The 16,605-nt window shown below is 33.3% G+C and overlaps 2 protein-coding genes across 3 annotated transcripts; both read right to left on the reverse strand.

Annotated features, from left to right (window-relative positions):
- LOC129789451 (mediator of RNA polymerase II transcription subunit 4) lies at nt 1-1,592 on the reverse strand. The gene is made up of 5 exons (XM_055826272.1): nt 1,425-1,592; nt 847-1,361; nt 677-776; nt 504-592; nt 1-281 (listed from the first exon to the last, which is right to left on the reverse strand). Exons 1-4 carry the CDS (start codon nt 1,490-1,492, stop codon nt 511-513), a joined length of 765 nt encoding a protein of 254 aa, XP_055682247.1. The 5' UTR covers nt 1,493-1,592; the 3' UTR covers nt 1-281; nt 504-510.
- Nucleotides 1,593-1,733: 141 nt separating this feature from the next.
- Nucleotides 1,734-16,601, reverse strand: LOC129789410 (uncharacterized). 2 transcript variants are annotated; one of them, XR_008750444.1, is made up of 4 exons: nt 15,881-16,601; nt 5,231-6,216; nt 4,917-5,163; nt 1,734-1,972 (listed from the first exon to the last, which is right to left on the reverse strand). XR_008750444.1 is itself a non-coding variant. In XM_055826217.1 (3 exons), exons 2-3 carry the CDS (start codon nt 6,170-6,172, stop codon nt 5,053-5,055), a joined length of 1,053 nt encoding a protein of 350 aa, XP_055682192.1. In that variant the 5' UTR covers nt 6,173-6,216; nt 15,881-16,601; the 3' UTR covers nt 4,909-5,052. The 2 variants fall into 2 exon arrangements, 1 of the variants encoding a protein (XP_055682192.1); XM_055826217.1 differs by lacking the exon at nt 1,734-1,972 and having other exon boundaries at nt 4,909-5,163.
- Between the last annotated feature and the right edge of the window lie 4 nt (nt 16,602-16,605).

A 16,605-nucleotide genomic window follows, 5' to 3' on the forward strand; every position in this document is an offset into this window, starting at 1 on the left:
TCAGGATATTTATGTATACAACGTGAGAATTTTTATTGTTGATTTCTTTTTGTAATTTTTCATCCTAAGTTTATTTTATTATTTCTGAAAGCTGTTGAATAACTTTGAGAAGCTCTGATGAACTAAAAAGTCTTTACTTGATGTTGGCGTTGCCATCGTTCCTGAATAGCACACTATATTCTTCTGCTATACATTATATACTGCATTAAATACGAAGTGTTGAAAACAGTTCAGAGAGAGAGAGAGTACGTGGGGAATGGTGAAGTACAAAATGAGATGAGCTATAACAAAAAGAAAAAAAATATATTTCTTTGGCAAAGCACAAATAATTTGAAGAATATAGCATGATTGGAAAGCTTCTAAATAATGTGAAGATTTTTCTAACAAGGACTTTTTAAAGATTTTCCATAAAGTGTATTTTGACAAAATAAAAAATTTTTTTTCTCATTACTTTTCCAATTGGATGATAAATTATGGTGGTTCGAGCTTTTGATCAAACTTACCTTCCTACTATTGAGAATCGCTTGAACTAGAACTTGATGATTCTGTAGACATCACCTCCACCTCAACTTGAGAGGCATTTTTACGAGCACTATGGAAAAATTATAGGAATGAAGTTATTATTAATATACAATTAACGTTATTTAAATGAAATTTAGTATGTAGTTGATCGAACCGTGTGTCGAGTAAGATAGATCCACCTGATGCCAGAACGGACATGTGAAGTTCTCCGGAAGGATGCCAAGCGAACTGGTTTTGAGCCGACGCTGGAATTTCTTTAATAAAAGATTTTATAAGTAAAGAATTTTTTCTGGGATTAGTATTCCAACAAATGTCTGTACTTACCTCCTGTCGTATTCCGATGCATCTCATTTAGACTGCTGTGGTGCTGTAAACTATGCCCATTAATGTTGAGATCTGACTTTCCAAGAAAACCTAGACGCATCTCAATATCGGTGGGATAGGGACGTCTCAAATCACCCTGTTGCCATGTAAGAGGAGCTGAAATTGCGTGAGATGCACTGATTCTGTGAGCATACTTTATGAGCTCCTCCGATGGGACTGGCTTTTTATTTGCCCGTGAAATACTAATTAGTTTCTGTCTGGCTTGAAAAAGAGCTGTAGATAGTACTTGTTCAGCTTCCTTTAGTTGCTTCTGTAGCTGATTTATTTCTTGATCCTGAAGCTCTACTTGAGCCCTAAGAGCAGTCATCTTTTGCTCAATCTTTGTCTGGTCGCTTGCAAGTTGCAGAACTGCCTTAAGTTCAGTATCTTTCGAGACAAGAAGATCCACTAGGAGGGCATGCTCTGTGCTTGAGACTTTCTGATGTTTTGGGGCGATTGTATTCTCAATCAATTCTCTGTCAAAGAATGTAAGGTTATGATCATATGTTTTTGAGGAAAATTATGAAATAAACACTTACTTAGCTATTATTTCGATATCATCTACAATTGCAAGTAGTCTCTCCTTTGTACTTAAGTGAAAGGACATTGTTTTGTCGAGTTTAATTTTTGAGATAAATGCGAAAATAAACAAATGAACAGATGAGGTCTTTCACTTGAGGTAAAATGATGATTTTTGTTGTTTAGTTTAGAAAACTTATCGATCCTATCGTCTGTCAAGTTTAGTTGCTCAAAAGCTCTTTCAGCAAAGACACCCACCAAAGCCACAAAAGCATTTTAGGTTCGACTTTTGTATTCGAATTCGAAAGATAAAACGAAAAGACGAAAAAAACGGTTGTTGCACATTTATTTTTATAATTTTATTCATTTTACAATTATAACTTATACTACAACTGCTTAAGTTCATGGAAGTGTGAATTATAAGTAGAGGACGGTTATAGCGAATGTAATTCTATTTATAAATATAATAAGATGTTGACATCTTCATGGAAACATTTATCACAATTTCTCGAAAAATTCTACTTTGCGTACACTGCGGAATAAACTTAAATTATAATGATTAATGGTGCTATGCAGGAAAAGAATGTCAAGAGAAAATGATCATGACATTTTTTCCTGACATTTTTTTGTCATTCCCTCTCACTCCCACTAATGTATTTCTGTATCTTTCGTCATTCTCTGACGCATGCTTCCGACATTTTCATCATTCTTTTCTGTGCACTCAACATGTTTTTCATTTCGTATTATTTTCTCAGTATTTGGGGATATTTTTCCATGAAAAAGTGAAAATGGGCTTTGCTGAAGTGTTCTCAGTGCCAGGAAAGCCGTGAAAAGTGGAAATTTATGGTCATTTAGCGGCCAAATATGTGAAAATGCGCGAAGTGAAAAATCAAAACATTCTAGCCCTGACCAATTTTTACGGGATATTTTTCTGTATTTTCACGACACAAATCACTTCGTGCAGGTTTTTTGGACTTTCCCACAGGTCATCTGCAACACGGAAGGTCTGTGTGGGGGGCAGGAAAATGCTTCCTGGGTGGTGGAATCCCACCTGAACGCGGAAAAAATTGGTCCGGGAGTGAATGTTTTGCTATAGAAACTGCACAGTTTTCACTTATTTGGCCAATAAATACCCCCGATTTTCCACTTTTCACACTTTCACAGGCACTAAGAACACTTCCACAAGCCGCTTTTCACTTTTCCCAAGCTAAAATATCACAATTTACAGAGAAAATTGCAGAAAACTAACAAATACGTTGACTTCACAAGAGCTGGAAAAAGAATGACAGAAAAAAACATGTTCCTGCGACATTCTTTTTCAAGCTCTTGCGTAGTCAACACGTTTCTTATTTTTCGTCAATTTTCTCTGTGAATTGTGATATTTTATCTCGGGAAAAGTGAAAAGCGGCTTGTGGAAGTGTTCTTAGTGCCTGTGAAAGTGTGAAAAGTGGAAAATCGTGGGTATTTATCGGCCAAATAAGTGAAAACAGTGAAGTTCGACAGCAAAACATTCACTCCCGGACCAGTTTTTCGCGTTCAGGTGGGATTCCACCACCCAGGAAGCATTTCCCTGACCCCAGGCCGACCTTCCCTATGCAGATGACCTGTAGGAAGATACAAAAAGCCCGCAAGAAGTGATTTGTGTGGTCAAAATCTAGAAAAGAATCCCGTAAAAATTGGTCAGGGAAAGAATGTTTTGATTTTTCACTTCGCGCATTTTCACATATTTGGCCGCTAAATGACCGTAAATTTCCATTTTCCACTGTTTTCCTGGCACTGTGGGCTCTTTAGCTAAGCATTTTCCACTTTTCTTTGGGGAAAATACCCCCAAATGTTGAGAAAATTCAAGGAAATAAAAACATGTTGTGCGCAAGAAAAAAAGCATGCCACGAAAAAAGATGTCGGAAACATGCGTGAGAAAAAGACGAAAGATAGGAAAATACATTAGTGGGAGTGAGATAGAATGACAAAAAATGTCAGGAAAAAATGTCATGATCATTTTTTCTTGACATTCTTTTCCTGCATAGCACCATAATGGTGCTATGCAGGAAAAGAATGTCAAGAGAAAATGATCATGACATTTTTTCCTGACATTTTTTGTCATTCCCTCTCACTCCCACCAATGTATTTTCCTATCTTTCGTCTTTCTCTGACGCATGTTTCCGACATTTTCATCATTCTTTTCTGTGCACTCAACATGTTTTTCATTTCGTATTTTCTCAGTATTTGGGGATATTTTTCCATGAAAAAGTGAAAATGGGCTTTGCTGAAGTGTTCTCAGTGCCAGGAAAGCCGTGAAAAGTGGAAATTTGTGGTCATTTAGCGGCCAAATATGTGAAAATGCGCGAAGTGAAAAATCAAAACATTCTTTCCCTGACCAATTTTTACGGGATATTTTTCTGTATTTTCACGACACAAATCACTTCCTGCAGGTTTTTTGGACTTTCCCACAGGTCATCTGCAACAAGGAAGGTCTGTGTGGGGGTAGGAAAATGCTTCCTGGGTGGTGGAATCCCACCTAAACGCGGAAAAAATTGGTCCGGGAGTGAATGTTTTGCTATAGAAACTGCACAGTTTTCACTTATTTGGCTAATAAATACCCCCGATTTTCCACTTTTCACACCTTCACGGGCACTTAGAACACTTCCACAAGTCGCTTTTCACTTTTCCGGAGCTAAAATATCACAATTTACAGAGAAAATTGCAGAGAAAACTAACAAACACGTTGACTTCACAAGAGCTGGAAAAAGAATGTCAGAAAAAAACATCTTCCTGCGACATTCTTTTTCAAGCTCTTGCGAAGTCAACACGTTTCTTAGTTTTCGTCAATTTTCTGTGTAAATTGTGATATTTTAGCTCGGGAAAAGTGAAAAGCGACTTGTGGAAGTGTTCTAAGTGCTTGTGAAAATGTGAAAAGTGGAAAATCGTATGTATTTATCGGCCAAATAAGTGAAAACTGTGCAGTTTCTACAGCAAAACATTCACTCCCGGACCAGTTTTTCTGTGTTCAGGAGTTTTTTGTACGATCCAGGAAGCAATTCCCTGACCTCAGGCAGACCTTTCCTATGCAGATGACCTGTAGGAAGGTCCATAAAGCCCGCAGGAAGTGATTTGTGTGGTGAAAATCCAGAAAAATATCCCATAAAAATTGGTCAAGGAAAGAATGTTTTGATTTTTACTTCGCACATTTTTACATATTTGGCCCATAAATTACAGTAAATTTCCATTTTTTACTGTTTTCCTGGCACTGTGGAATCTTTAGCTAAGCATTTCCCACTTTTCTTTGAGGAAAATATCCCCAAGTGTTGAGAAAATTCAAGGAAATAAAAACATGTTGTGCGCAAGAAAAAAAGCATGCCATGAAAAAAAAAATGTCGTCACCATGCGTGGGAGAAAGACGAAAGATAGGAAAATACATTAGTGGGAGTGAGAGGGAATGACAAAAAATGTCAGGAAAAAATGTCATGATCATATTTCTTGACATTCTTTTCCTGCATAGCACCATAATGGACGCTACAGAAAATTTAATGTTATCAACTTGTACTTAATTCCGTTGAATCCTAACAATTAGGTGAATATTAAGATCATTTTTCCTAACATTGAGTTTCTAAAACTACACATGTCGTATATGTATCAAGATCGAATGATTTACAATTTTGTATGCTTCACATTATCTGTCCAATAATTTTGAATTGTCATCGCCTCCAGAGAATTCAGGAAGGAATCATTGTCCAAGCTGTACATTTCGTCAGAATTATCCTGAAAAAAACATTTTTTTTAGTCATTAAATATTATTTAAAAAATATATATATAAAGAATAACTAACTCTTATTGTACTGTCGTCTATGTATCCACTTGAATCTGGTTCACTGAGAGTTTGAGGTTTGTTGATGTAGCGCCTTCGGTACAGAATCATCCCTGTAAGCCCAGCACCAACAAATATGAATATAACAGCCAAACAAATGCCGGAAATTGCGCCAGCATTTAGGGACGAGGTGTGCTGAGCTGAGAAAGCGTGCACGGATAATTCGCTGCCCAATTCATCATCATTAACGGAAGTCACAGAGGATGCAGCGGATCGCGCAAGTAAATTTTTTGTTTCCGTCGTCAGATTAGCTATCCTGAGATCATCGGTATACTCAGTGAGCACCTTGGACTTTCGCCCTTGACGATCCACCTCGATTGTATCGTTCTCTTGCAGCTCTACTTCCATATCTACTGTATCATTCTGAATTACACTGATTTCAGGACGTACAGTATCACTCTCCGTTTTATTTTCCTCCGTCTGATCTGGCTGTCTTTCGGCTTCAACAAACTCTGTTGAATTTCGTGCTTGATCCTCATAAGTTTTGTTCGACATATCTACTGGATTCTTATCTGTGATGTTGGCCTTTCGGTGAAGATTGGCATCCGAGTGGGTGAAATTGTTGTCTATCAAGCTTATCTCAAATGTAGAATTTTCTGTACGCTTAATTGACTTCTCCTTTTCGGAATGATGCGAAGAAATCCAATTGAGACGTCCACCATCGGAAACTTCGACAGCAGCAAATGCTCTATCCACACCAAACACCTCATCATCCCCATCTGTTTGAGCTGCAATTGGAAACTTGAGGGGCTCTCGTTTGCTGTAAATCTTCTCACGTGCCTCGAGTATCTTGAGCTGCCCCAAGTGTGTGTCACTTGTAACAGAGCTCATGGGTAGGGCATGTAAGACCGTCCCAAGGGTTAATGTAATCCAGAACCAATGACTCCACCAGTGCCAAGTCATAATGAAGCAGGACCAACGATACGATCACCAGGGATACTTTCAGTCTAGAAACAAAAAATATATATTTCATTTCCTTTATTGCAAAGCGGTAAGATCGTATAAGATCAACTATTTTATCAGTTAAAAAAATCATTTGATAGATTTAGCGCTTTATCAAGAGCATGAATTTTAAAGTTCACATAAAATGTTATCTCAAGCTTAAAAAAAATCAATAACTAGCAAAAAAATGATTTTCTTTACAAGGGAACTTATGAAATAAATACAAGAATAATTCTTACAATATTAGTACATATCTAGTTGTTTTTTTTTAATTAATAATCCTCAATTTATTACTGAAGTAAAATATCTTTTACTTATTTATCCAATTCTCTTCTATTTATCAAACTGATAATTTTCGGATTAATTTTTAAATTATACAAGAATGAACTTGTTCACACTATATATTTTAAACTTGAATTTCTTTTAAATTCACCTACCTATTTTCTAAATTAACGTTGAAAAAATACTTAATTTCATGGATTCCCAAACAATTTATTTGTCTTTTTCATTCAAATTCTGGTCTAACCGAACAAAACGAAACAAAACAGAAACAAACAAACTTGATTACAAAGCATGAGTTGGGACCATTTAAATAGGAACAAAAAAAAATGTTCAAAATATCATTCTTTTTCTCTTTCAAAAGATTCTAATCGTTAAAGTTGGTAAGAACTAAGTGTTTTCCATAATGTGCAAGTATTTCAAGATTACTTTTATTTTTTTTTTCATAAAAAAAACTCATTTAACAAGTTGCCCCACTTTCTTTTGTAAAATACTGCTCAGAAATAACATTGATAAGAAGAAAACAAAAAGAATATTTCTTAGCAAATTTTACAGCTTAAAGTGTGAAATAGTGCAAAAATTTGTTGCGTGGCCTCCCAACGAAGTGTTGACTTGTTGATTTTTTTTTCGTTTACAGACAGAAAACAGATTAGTCAAATGACTCACGCAATATGGCGTCATTTTTAAGAGATAGCACCTCAAGATAAAACAAACTGTAAATCTTCAAAAATATTAAAAGAGTTAAAAATTGTATGAGACGCCTTCTGATTGAGCAACAATTGCTGCTTTTATGGAAACAACGATCGCGGAGGCTGGATGATGATTTTGCGGTCATTCACTCAATTCACAATGGGAGAAGCAATATAAAAAGTGTTGGCAAAAGCACTGCTGTTGAGCAAAATATTCTCGTGGTTGATGATGGAACTGATGCTTCATACTTGAATATATCGCTGTGTTCACAAGACATAATATTGGTACGTACCTACACAGATTTTAAATTGAATTAAATACAATTGATTTGAAAGGGTGTCGAATAGAATGGCTCTCTTCAGTCTCCATGAATAATCCGCGTTTTTTTTTCTTTCTTACTTTTTTTTTCATTCAATCGAAAAATAAATTATATTAGGTATATTTCCTTTCTTATTCTGACGTATTGATTTTTTATGTTGCTATAGGCTTCCTTGGGTGAGCGGGAATTTTCCTCTGACGAACACCGGAAGCCTATAGCAACATATATTAGGTATACGTATACATATTATATGTATTATTTTTTCTCTATTTCAATTTAATGTTAATCGAGCTACGTCTCTCACGAACCCCCATCAATTTCTCCGCGCAGTTTTGCAATTTAATTTAAAGTAAAAAAAAATAACACTTCATCGTATAAACATTAGGTACATTGATGGCATTAAATTAACCGTAAAGTATAAAATTATTTTTGGCTTTTTCTTTTTTTTTTTAGCAAAAAAAATACAATATCTTTCTTTGAACTATTATGCTCCATGTCAATGACTTTTACGCACTTATTGCGCATATAGTTGTCTTCTTAAAAAATGTAATTTAGTTCCACTTTTGAGAAAATGAAATTCTCATTAGATGTTAACGTAAGTGCTGCACTTATACACATAATACTGAAATTATAAATTAAATTCGCATGCAAATTCAGAGAAATTACTTTTTCATGAAATAGATTTCATCAATAAAGTCCATAAATTGTAAATATAATAAATACAATTTTTAAGTATGCCTAATATTTAAAGATTAAAATTTCGACAAAGAATTAAAAAAAAAACAACGCAAGGTGTTTAATTCGATAGAAGAGTTAAAATGTGTTAAAAAAATGTAAGAATGTAGATGTTTCAGTTGATAAATTTTGTACGTCATGCTTAATCAGGTGTTTCAAAAGTAAACAAACATTATATTGAGACTGGATATTTCAAACAATTATTAAGAACACCTTTGACAGCATATCAGCTCACTCTCAATATTTAAACGTTTTTGTTATTAAGTCTGCTCCATTATTTAAGTTTTTTTATGAATAGAAAGTAAAGTTGTCTGAAAAATAGATAGACTTGAAACTGTTTGTAGAAATTCTTTAGCATGATCATAATAATAAAATACAAGATAATATATGTTTTTAGAAGATTTAAATTATGTATAAAGAAAACAGATTAAGAACTTCAGTTATTAATTAAAAATAAATAATATTTGATATCCTTTTAGGCGAAAAATTAGTTAATTCATTCATTCTCATATTTATTACATAATCTTAAGAATGATATGTTTGTGTTCATTTTTTTTATAGATAGCATTACAGGCGAATAAATATAAATAAAGGCGCAGAATAAGGTATATATAGTTAAAATGTATCAAAAGAACGTAATAGTAGGGAATAATATTCAATTTTTTTTGCAATTTCCTTGCATTTCCGTATTTTCTTATTAGTTTTTTTTTCACACAGCTATCTCATTTTCGATATTTTCAATCTAAAATAAATGAAAGAGAATTCCATTTACGCTCTATGGGAAACAAATTGCAAACATAGCTTTATGTAACACAGAAAGTTCGCATTAACAAATCCCAGTGAATAGTCACGGCGATTTAATGAAGCTTAACGGGGATTGAGATGATTTGAGAGGTAGAGGTGATTGAAATATAAACGATTTTAGTGTTTTTCTTTCCATTGATCTGCATAGCTAACATTTTATTTTTTTTTATCTTTTGCAATGTTAATAAACAATTAACACGCGGAGGTGGCATTGCACTTAATTCTGATATTTGAAAAGTTTGTACAAACAAATTTTAAGAATGATAAAAATCTAAGAAAAAAAAATGTCTAATCTTTGATATAGTGAAAATTAGCAAATTAGTGCATTCTACACTTTTATTCATAATTAAATAAAAATGAATCCTCTTATATTCGATTCAAACACTCTATGAATTCGATAATATTATAATATACATATATATTTATATATTATAATATATATTTTAATATATTTATATAATAAAGGAAGTAAATTGTCTTTGGACAGATATTAATTACTTCCTAAAACTATTAAATTCTTTTAAAAACTTATATAATTTCTATAAAAATACGAATTATTAATTGAAATGTATTTTTTTAAACGAACGCCATCCATCATATTGGTGTAGTAAAATGTAATGATGTTTAACCCATCCTCACTTTTTGTATGATATATCATACGCAAAATTGGTGGTTTTTGATTAATTTTTGTGACGCGAATTCGCAAAAATTTCCTTCCGGGTTAGTGTTTTCCACTTTTATAAACCCTTAACTCTTTATATTAATTTTCCTGGGTGTCAAAAACATAAAATAATGTTATTTTTTGACAAAAATCTAAGTGTATCCAATTGCAATGTTGTCCGGGAACCAAAAAGTGTGTTTTTTAAGTGACAATTCCCCTTTTATCTACAATATAATAAAGAAAGGTCTGTTTGTTGGTAATCTTCCGTCGTGTTCGGCTATACAAATCTACACCGTTTGACCGATCGCGATGAAATTTGGTACAGAGGCTCCTTATATCAGGCGGTTTCGAGTGGCCGTATTCATTTTCCCCCCAAAGCCCCCCTTCGGGTAGCCCCCATATAACAGTCATGCAGTTTTTGCGAATTTTTGAATTTGGCGCCGGAAATGTTGTATGGAAATGATTTCTTCTCTTTGAATTTTTCTTTTTTTTAGATTGATGAGAGCTCTCCATCTTCTATATAATAAAGAAAGGTCTGTTTGTTGGTAATCTTCCGTCGTGTTCGGCTATACAAATCTACACCGTTTGACCGATCGCGATGAAATTTGGTACAGAGGCTCCTTATATCAGGCGGTTTCGAGTGGCCGTATTCATTTTCCCCCCAAAGCCCCCCTTCGGGTAGCCCCCATATAACAGTCATGCATTTTTTGCGAATTTTTGAATTTGGCGCCGGAAATGTTGTATGGAAATGATTTCTTCTCTTTGAATTTTTCTTTTTTTTAGATTGATGAGAGCTCTCCATCTTCTATATAATAAAGAAAGGTCTGTTTGTTGGTAATCTTCCGTCGTGTTCGGCTATACAAATCTACACCGTTTGACCGATCGCGATGAAATTTGGTACAGAGGCTCCTTATATCAGGCGGTTTCGAGTGGCCGTATTCATTTTCCCCCCAAAGCCCCCCTTCGGGTAGCCCCCATATAACAGTCATGCAGTTTTTGCGAATTTTTGAATTTGGCGCCGGAAATGTTGTATGGAAATGATTTCTTCTCTTTGAATTTTTCTTTTTTTTAGATTGATGAGAGCTCTCCATCTTCTATATAATAAAGAAAGGTCTGTTTGTTGGTAATCTTCCGTCGTGTTCGGCTATACAAATCTACACCGTTTGACCGATCGCGATGAAATTTGGTACAGAGGCTCCTTATATCAGGCGGTTTCGAGTGGCCGTATTCATTTTCCCCCCAAAGCCCCCCTTCGGGTAGCCCCCATATAACAGTCATGCATTTTTTGCGAATTTTTGAATTTCGCGCCTGAAATGTTGTATGAAAATGATTTCTTCTCTTTGCAATTTTTTTGGGTTGATGAGTGGCTCCAATCAACGTATAAATCATCACAATTTTTTTTCTCTAAAATTTGCGCGAAGCGCAAAACCCCCCGCGAAGCGGGGCGAGGAAAATTGGAGCGAAGCGACAATTTACCTCGTCTACAATATTTTGTGCAAAATCTCTTATTTATTAATAAAACTTTGTGAATTAACCAAAATATCCGTCTCCGGCAGCAATTTATTTAATTATTTTGTGCGATAAACATCTGCGTATGATATATCATACGTTGGTTGAATTGAGGTACTTTTTAAGTTATAGTGCGAGTTTATTTCTGCGATGGAAGGTGTAAGGATTTGGGAGTGAAAATATAAATTGCAGTGAAAAGGAATGCCAGGAAGTGCGAAATCAGGTACATCGTAAGTATTAATAAGTACCTAATACCAGGAAATATAAAAATTATAGCAAAAATCGTGATTTTGGTAGGTTTGAGAACGAAGAAGGATAGTACATCCGGCTCTGTCCGGAGACTTGTCAGCACATTCACCAGAAGTCTCCGTCCTAGAGCAAACCATGCAACATGAGATGGTTATTTTACTTCCTGGCTCCGCAACTGTTTGCGATGAGGATAACTGTGGGATTCAGGACAAGTTCAGTTTCTATATTCTTAGAGCTAGAACTCTACAAGAACGCGGTGAGTTGATTGTGAAACCCAAGGATTGGTGTTCTATTGGATCGATTAATTAATTGTGGTCCAAAATCTAGCCAAAATACTTAATTTCAACATAAATTATGTAATTTATGCTTTTATATTAATTAAAGACGTTGTTTCAACACTGAGAAAAAATTGGATTTTTTCAACCCCCTTTCGTTAAACGTATGATATATCATACGGTGTCTACCGACGCCCCCATGGGGCCTACAAATTTTATTTTCAGGAATTATATTTCTTTTAGGCTTATTAGTCAAATTCTAGAAAATGAAGGTCCTAGCTACAGCAGATCTATGACCTCGTTAGCATGGGTTAACATGAAAAATCATATATTTATATCACAGCATCTAAGAGTATAAGGAATTTAAATTGAAAACACTCTTTTTAAGAACTTTTTATTTCAATACATATACTTATGTTATACATATACATATATATTATGTTCTTTGGCAGTGTTTTTTCTGCTTCCGGGACCTATAGGTATTAAAAAAAAACTTCTATTTTAAAGAGAATTATGAGGTCGAATATTTTAGTAAGTTCCTACACTTATTTTAGTGAAATAGGTTCACATCCATTTTTTTTTATAACTATTCTGTAAATTCAACCACTATAATACCTAAAAATTCTAAATAAAATGTAATTTTTGTAGCAATATCAGCAATGTTCTAATAATATCATATTTATAATTAGGAAATCCGGAAGGAAAACCTAGTATGCATATAAAACAAGAACATAATTATGAACGACTGTAAATGGTCTAATCGCATCAATCAACAAGAAGAATGCTTTTTAAATTCTCTGAAGCATAGAAATGTTACCTATGAATAACGATGTAAGTCTTCAGAAATGACGAAAACACAACTCGCAAATAGAATTAAAAACATATTTTTTTTTAGATCTAAACGATATACAGCAATCCATTGCAGGTCAAAGATAAGAAAAATCGTACAATTTTAGGCCATGAAATTAAATATTTTCTTTATTAAAAGAAACTTTTACTTTACTTTCTTATTATTAACTATTTTGTCATTGAGCAAAGGGAAATTATTCAGACTCGTCTGCGAAATGTGTCTTAATTAATAAAAGAAAGGCACTGTAATGATGAATAAAATTTAAAGAAAAAAAAAAGGGTTGCTCGAAAAATTTGTGGGATCAATTATTATGAAAGTAAAAAATAATCCAACAAAAGGTAATATTCTATTATTTACAATCGAATATTAGTATACTTATATATTAGTAACCATTCATTACTTAAGACACTCACCACTCCCCCTCCCACTATTTATCAATATAACTAATTCAACTAATTGATAGATTCGTTTATTAAACGGCTATTAAAAGTGTTTTATTGTACTAACATAATTACGGTACAGTACGTAGAGATAGGTAAAGTATAACGTACGAACTTTTTTTTTTTTTTTTTTTTATTAATACGGGTTCCATCAATTCAGATGATTTCCCCCGTACGAACTTTTCTAACTACCTTTTTAACAAACGAAATTACAGAAATTATAACATTTTTCTCTCACTCTGTTACTACTTGCTCTGTAAATTGAGTAAATGAAAGTTACAATAATTTTTCTCAAAAAAAATCATCATGACTCGTAAAGAAATTTAATTGCTCCACCATGACATTTTCTGTTTTATGATATACTTATGCTTGGAGTTTACAGAAAATGAATTCTGAACTTAGGTTGTGTGTGCAAAATTTATATTGTGTAGCCTATAGTAATTGAACATCTTTTCAGTCTATAATGACAGTTAAAGTAAAAATCGCGAATGTATGTATAATTAATATTCAATGATTTTTTTTACAACTCTCAGTACTTTATCGCATGCTCTAACCGTTATGGTTTTCTAACTGCTATGTTAGTTTGTGTTCTTAAATATTGTTGACGTACCTATATAAAAGAATATAATGAAGGAAAAGAATATTGTCTTGAACCAGTACATATATGTATTGTATATATCCAGAGCAAAAAAAAATTAATAAGCCCCATAACATAAAGCCAGGAATAAAGGCAAATTTAACACGTCAGTATAATTAAAGTTATTATTAAAGTGGCTAAACAAATTGTTGTGTGTGTAATAATGGGGGAGTACCTATTAGATTCGCAAAACCATAAGAAAAATTGTTAAAATTAATAAATGACTTCTTACAGGGTGAGACAAGTCAATGATTTTAATGTTTATGTTCTTTTAAAGTAAGTATTGTATTATTAAATTGTACCTATGTATATAAATTTCAATGGAAATAATGGTCTGATGCATGAATTTAATTTAATATCTTTTGATTTCCTCAAAGATTGTTATTATAATAATATGGAACAGGATTACAGTAAATATTCAGCGAATTCACTAACCAATCCAAAAAATTTTCACATGTGCCTTTGGTTTTCCTGTGATACATAACAAACAGAACGGAAACCATAAGTTATTCTTTTTCACATATAATGTATGTGTATATACGTACACTACCCGTAAAAAATATTTGGACAAGGGAAAAATATATTGTAGCTGTGGTTCAGAAATACTAATATCAATATATGGTATAATCCTGATGTAATTACTGATCCTTAAGTGTAAGTAACGGATGGCTACCTAGATACTAATCGTGGAAACCTTTCAACTGTTGGATGTAATTTGAGGGAACTTTTGTTGGATGTAAATTGAGAGTACATATTAATATCTACTTATCGATGAAACGTGAACTATTTTGCATATTGGCGATAAAAAGGCCTGCCTACCAGTTCTGTGTTCAAACAGTCTAGTTCTTAGATGTGAGCTAATTTCTATTATTCATTATTTCTGCACTCAAGAACAAAAAGTAATTATGTATTTTAAAGCGAATTTTCACTAATATAAAGTCTCATTACCCTGGTTTTGGGTCTTCGATCTTAAGGATTGAATCAGTTTTAAAAAGGTTCATATCTTTCTTTCTTCAAAACTTCCTGTAGTTTAAAACATTGATCTAACCGATTTTTTAATAGCCTTCAGTAAATCTGTGCGAAACTCTTTAATTTTATTTGTCTTTTGCTTGTAACTCTTTTTTTTGCGAGAGTGTTGCTAGTGAATTACTAAATCTTTGTAGGCCCAGGTGATTTTAGTGGAAAATAATAAGTTTGTTTGGTTTTCTGGTTGCATTACTCATGGTGAATTAAATAAAATTCTTTTGAGTCAGTATACATATTAGAGAGACCATAATTTATTCTCCAGATGTAGTGCATAATATGTATATGAATTAATGTAGATTTTCAACAACAAAAAATAATTTCACAAACTAATATGTACAGCAATATATTATGGATTCTCTTTTCTATATCTTCCACAGATGTTTAAGTTTATAGATTTTTTTATTGCAAACGGAAATCTTTCTTTATATTGAAATGAAAAACCTATAAATATACTTGCATACAAGTTTAGCTAAAAGATGATGAGAAAAGTGTCTTAATCTAGTTTTTTTTTATTGTAGGTACACCTTATTTACCTGTAGAGACGAGAAAATATTGTGAAATTTCATTAGAGGAAGTATAAACATATAAAAGTTTGCTGATAGATCATGGCGGTGAGATAAGAAAAATTGTAACAACAATCTCTCTCTTTCTCTGTGAGTATAGTTTTCCAATGGATGACAGTGTCTCTCCCCCACACAGCCCCGGATGTTATGAAAGCATGTGGTGCAAATTGAGCAAAAACACAAGTACACTATGCTGGGCTATGCTCTATTGTTGCAACTTTGAGCTTTTAGACTCCAGTAATGCAATATGTTCTCATGAGAGATAAACTCAATTGAATCAATTGAATAGGTGTCGATGTAGATTTCGAAAGTTAGTTTTTCTTCTGTTATAAAAAAAAAACAACCTTTTGAGCAACGCTAATAAAGAACCTTTTAGATAGGTATTAGCTTGTAATGCAATATTAAAGATATTTTGTATGAAAAATTTCATTGTGTTATATCGTTATTTGTATCGTGATTTGGATTTGAAGAAAATAGTTTCAAAATTATTAGTAACATTAATGTGAGTGTTAAAAATGATGATGTCATAAAATACAAAAAAAATACTTTCAATAAACCCAATAAACGAATGTGGTGATGATGAAAAACTTGAATGAAAAGAAAACTATTAGGTAGTCAACTAATTCCTTTACCATTTAAGATTTGTCAAAGGTGAAGAAGGTTTTCTTTTCTACAGAACTGTAACACAACACTTAAAGAGTTTGTTCCATTTTGGGGGATGCAACTTTTGAATAACAATTAAAAAACTAAAGCACAAAAAGTCTGAAAGTGAAAAAATGTACCTTTTTCACATTTCACACTTTTGAACACAACACACACCGTGTCCAGACGGTGTCGTGCTTTTTTTCTGTGTCACTTGGATAAGATTATTTCACAATGCTAAACAGTATACTATTAAATTGTAGGAATTTTGTACATGGTTCCCACCATTTGGAAGTCGGCCCAGTGCCAGATCCTCAGAAAATGTGAGGCGAGCTAAACCAGGTAAGTTTCTAGCCCAAGTTCTGTGCACCAAAGTAAAAAAAAAAACAATACTCCAAAGTCACGAATACAGTCACAAGTGGAATGGCTTTTTGTCATGGATTCCAATGGTGAACGCAATTTGAAAAGTCCACACAGAAAAATTCGTTGTTCTTTGTTCACCTCACAGACCTCACAATTAACGATGTGAAATTTAATGAACAAAATTGACTCAACTCATTCAAAACTTTTGCAATCCAACATCAATATCACTGTCAATTGGCTCACACAATCAATGTTCAATCGATAGTGAGTGGAAAATGTTGAGAAGTCATAATGAAGCTACAGCAACGAATCGCACTCCTTCTCTAACCAACATCGCGCAAACACTGTGCGC

Source organism: Lutzomyia longipalpis, chromosome 2 (genome assembly GCF_024334085.1).
Source record: "Lutzomyia longipalpis isolate SR_M1_2022 chromosome 2, ASM2433408v1".
Taxonomy (NCBI): Eukaryota; Metazoa; Arthropoda; class Insecta; order Diptera; family Psychodidae; genus Lutzomyia; species Lutzomyia longipalpis.

Excerpts from the sequence above, each read along its gene's own strand:
- LOC129789410 (XM_055826217.1), bottom strand. The coding sequence starts at position 6,172 with ATGACTTGGCACTGGTGGAGTCATTGGTTCTGGATTACATTAACCCTT. Across the intron at positions 5,164-5,230 it reads TAGACGACAGTACAATAAGA|GATAATTCTGACGAAATGTA; the intron begins GTTAGTTATTCT and ends TGTTTTTTTCAG.
- LOC129789451 (XM_055826272.1), bottom strand. The coding sequence starts at position 1,492 with ATGTCCTTTCACTTAAGTACAAAGGAGAGACTACTTGCAATTGTAGAT. Across the intron at positions 777-846 it reads GCATCGGAATACGACAGGAG|AAATTCCAGCGTCGGCTCAA; the intron begins GTAAGTACAGAC and ends CTTTTATTAAAG. Across the intron at positions 593-676 it reads TCTATCTTACTCGACACACG|TGCTCGTAAAAATGCCTCTC; the intron begins GTTCGATCAACT and ends ATTTTTCCATAG.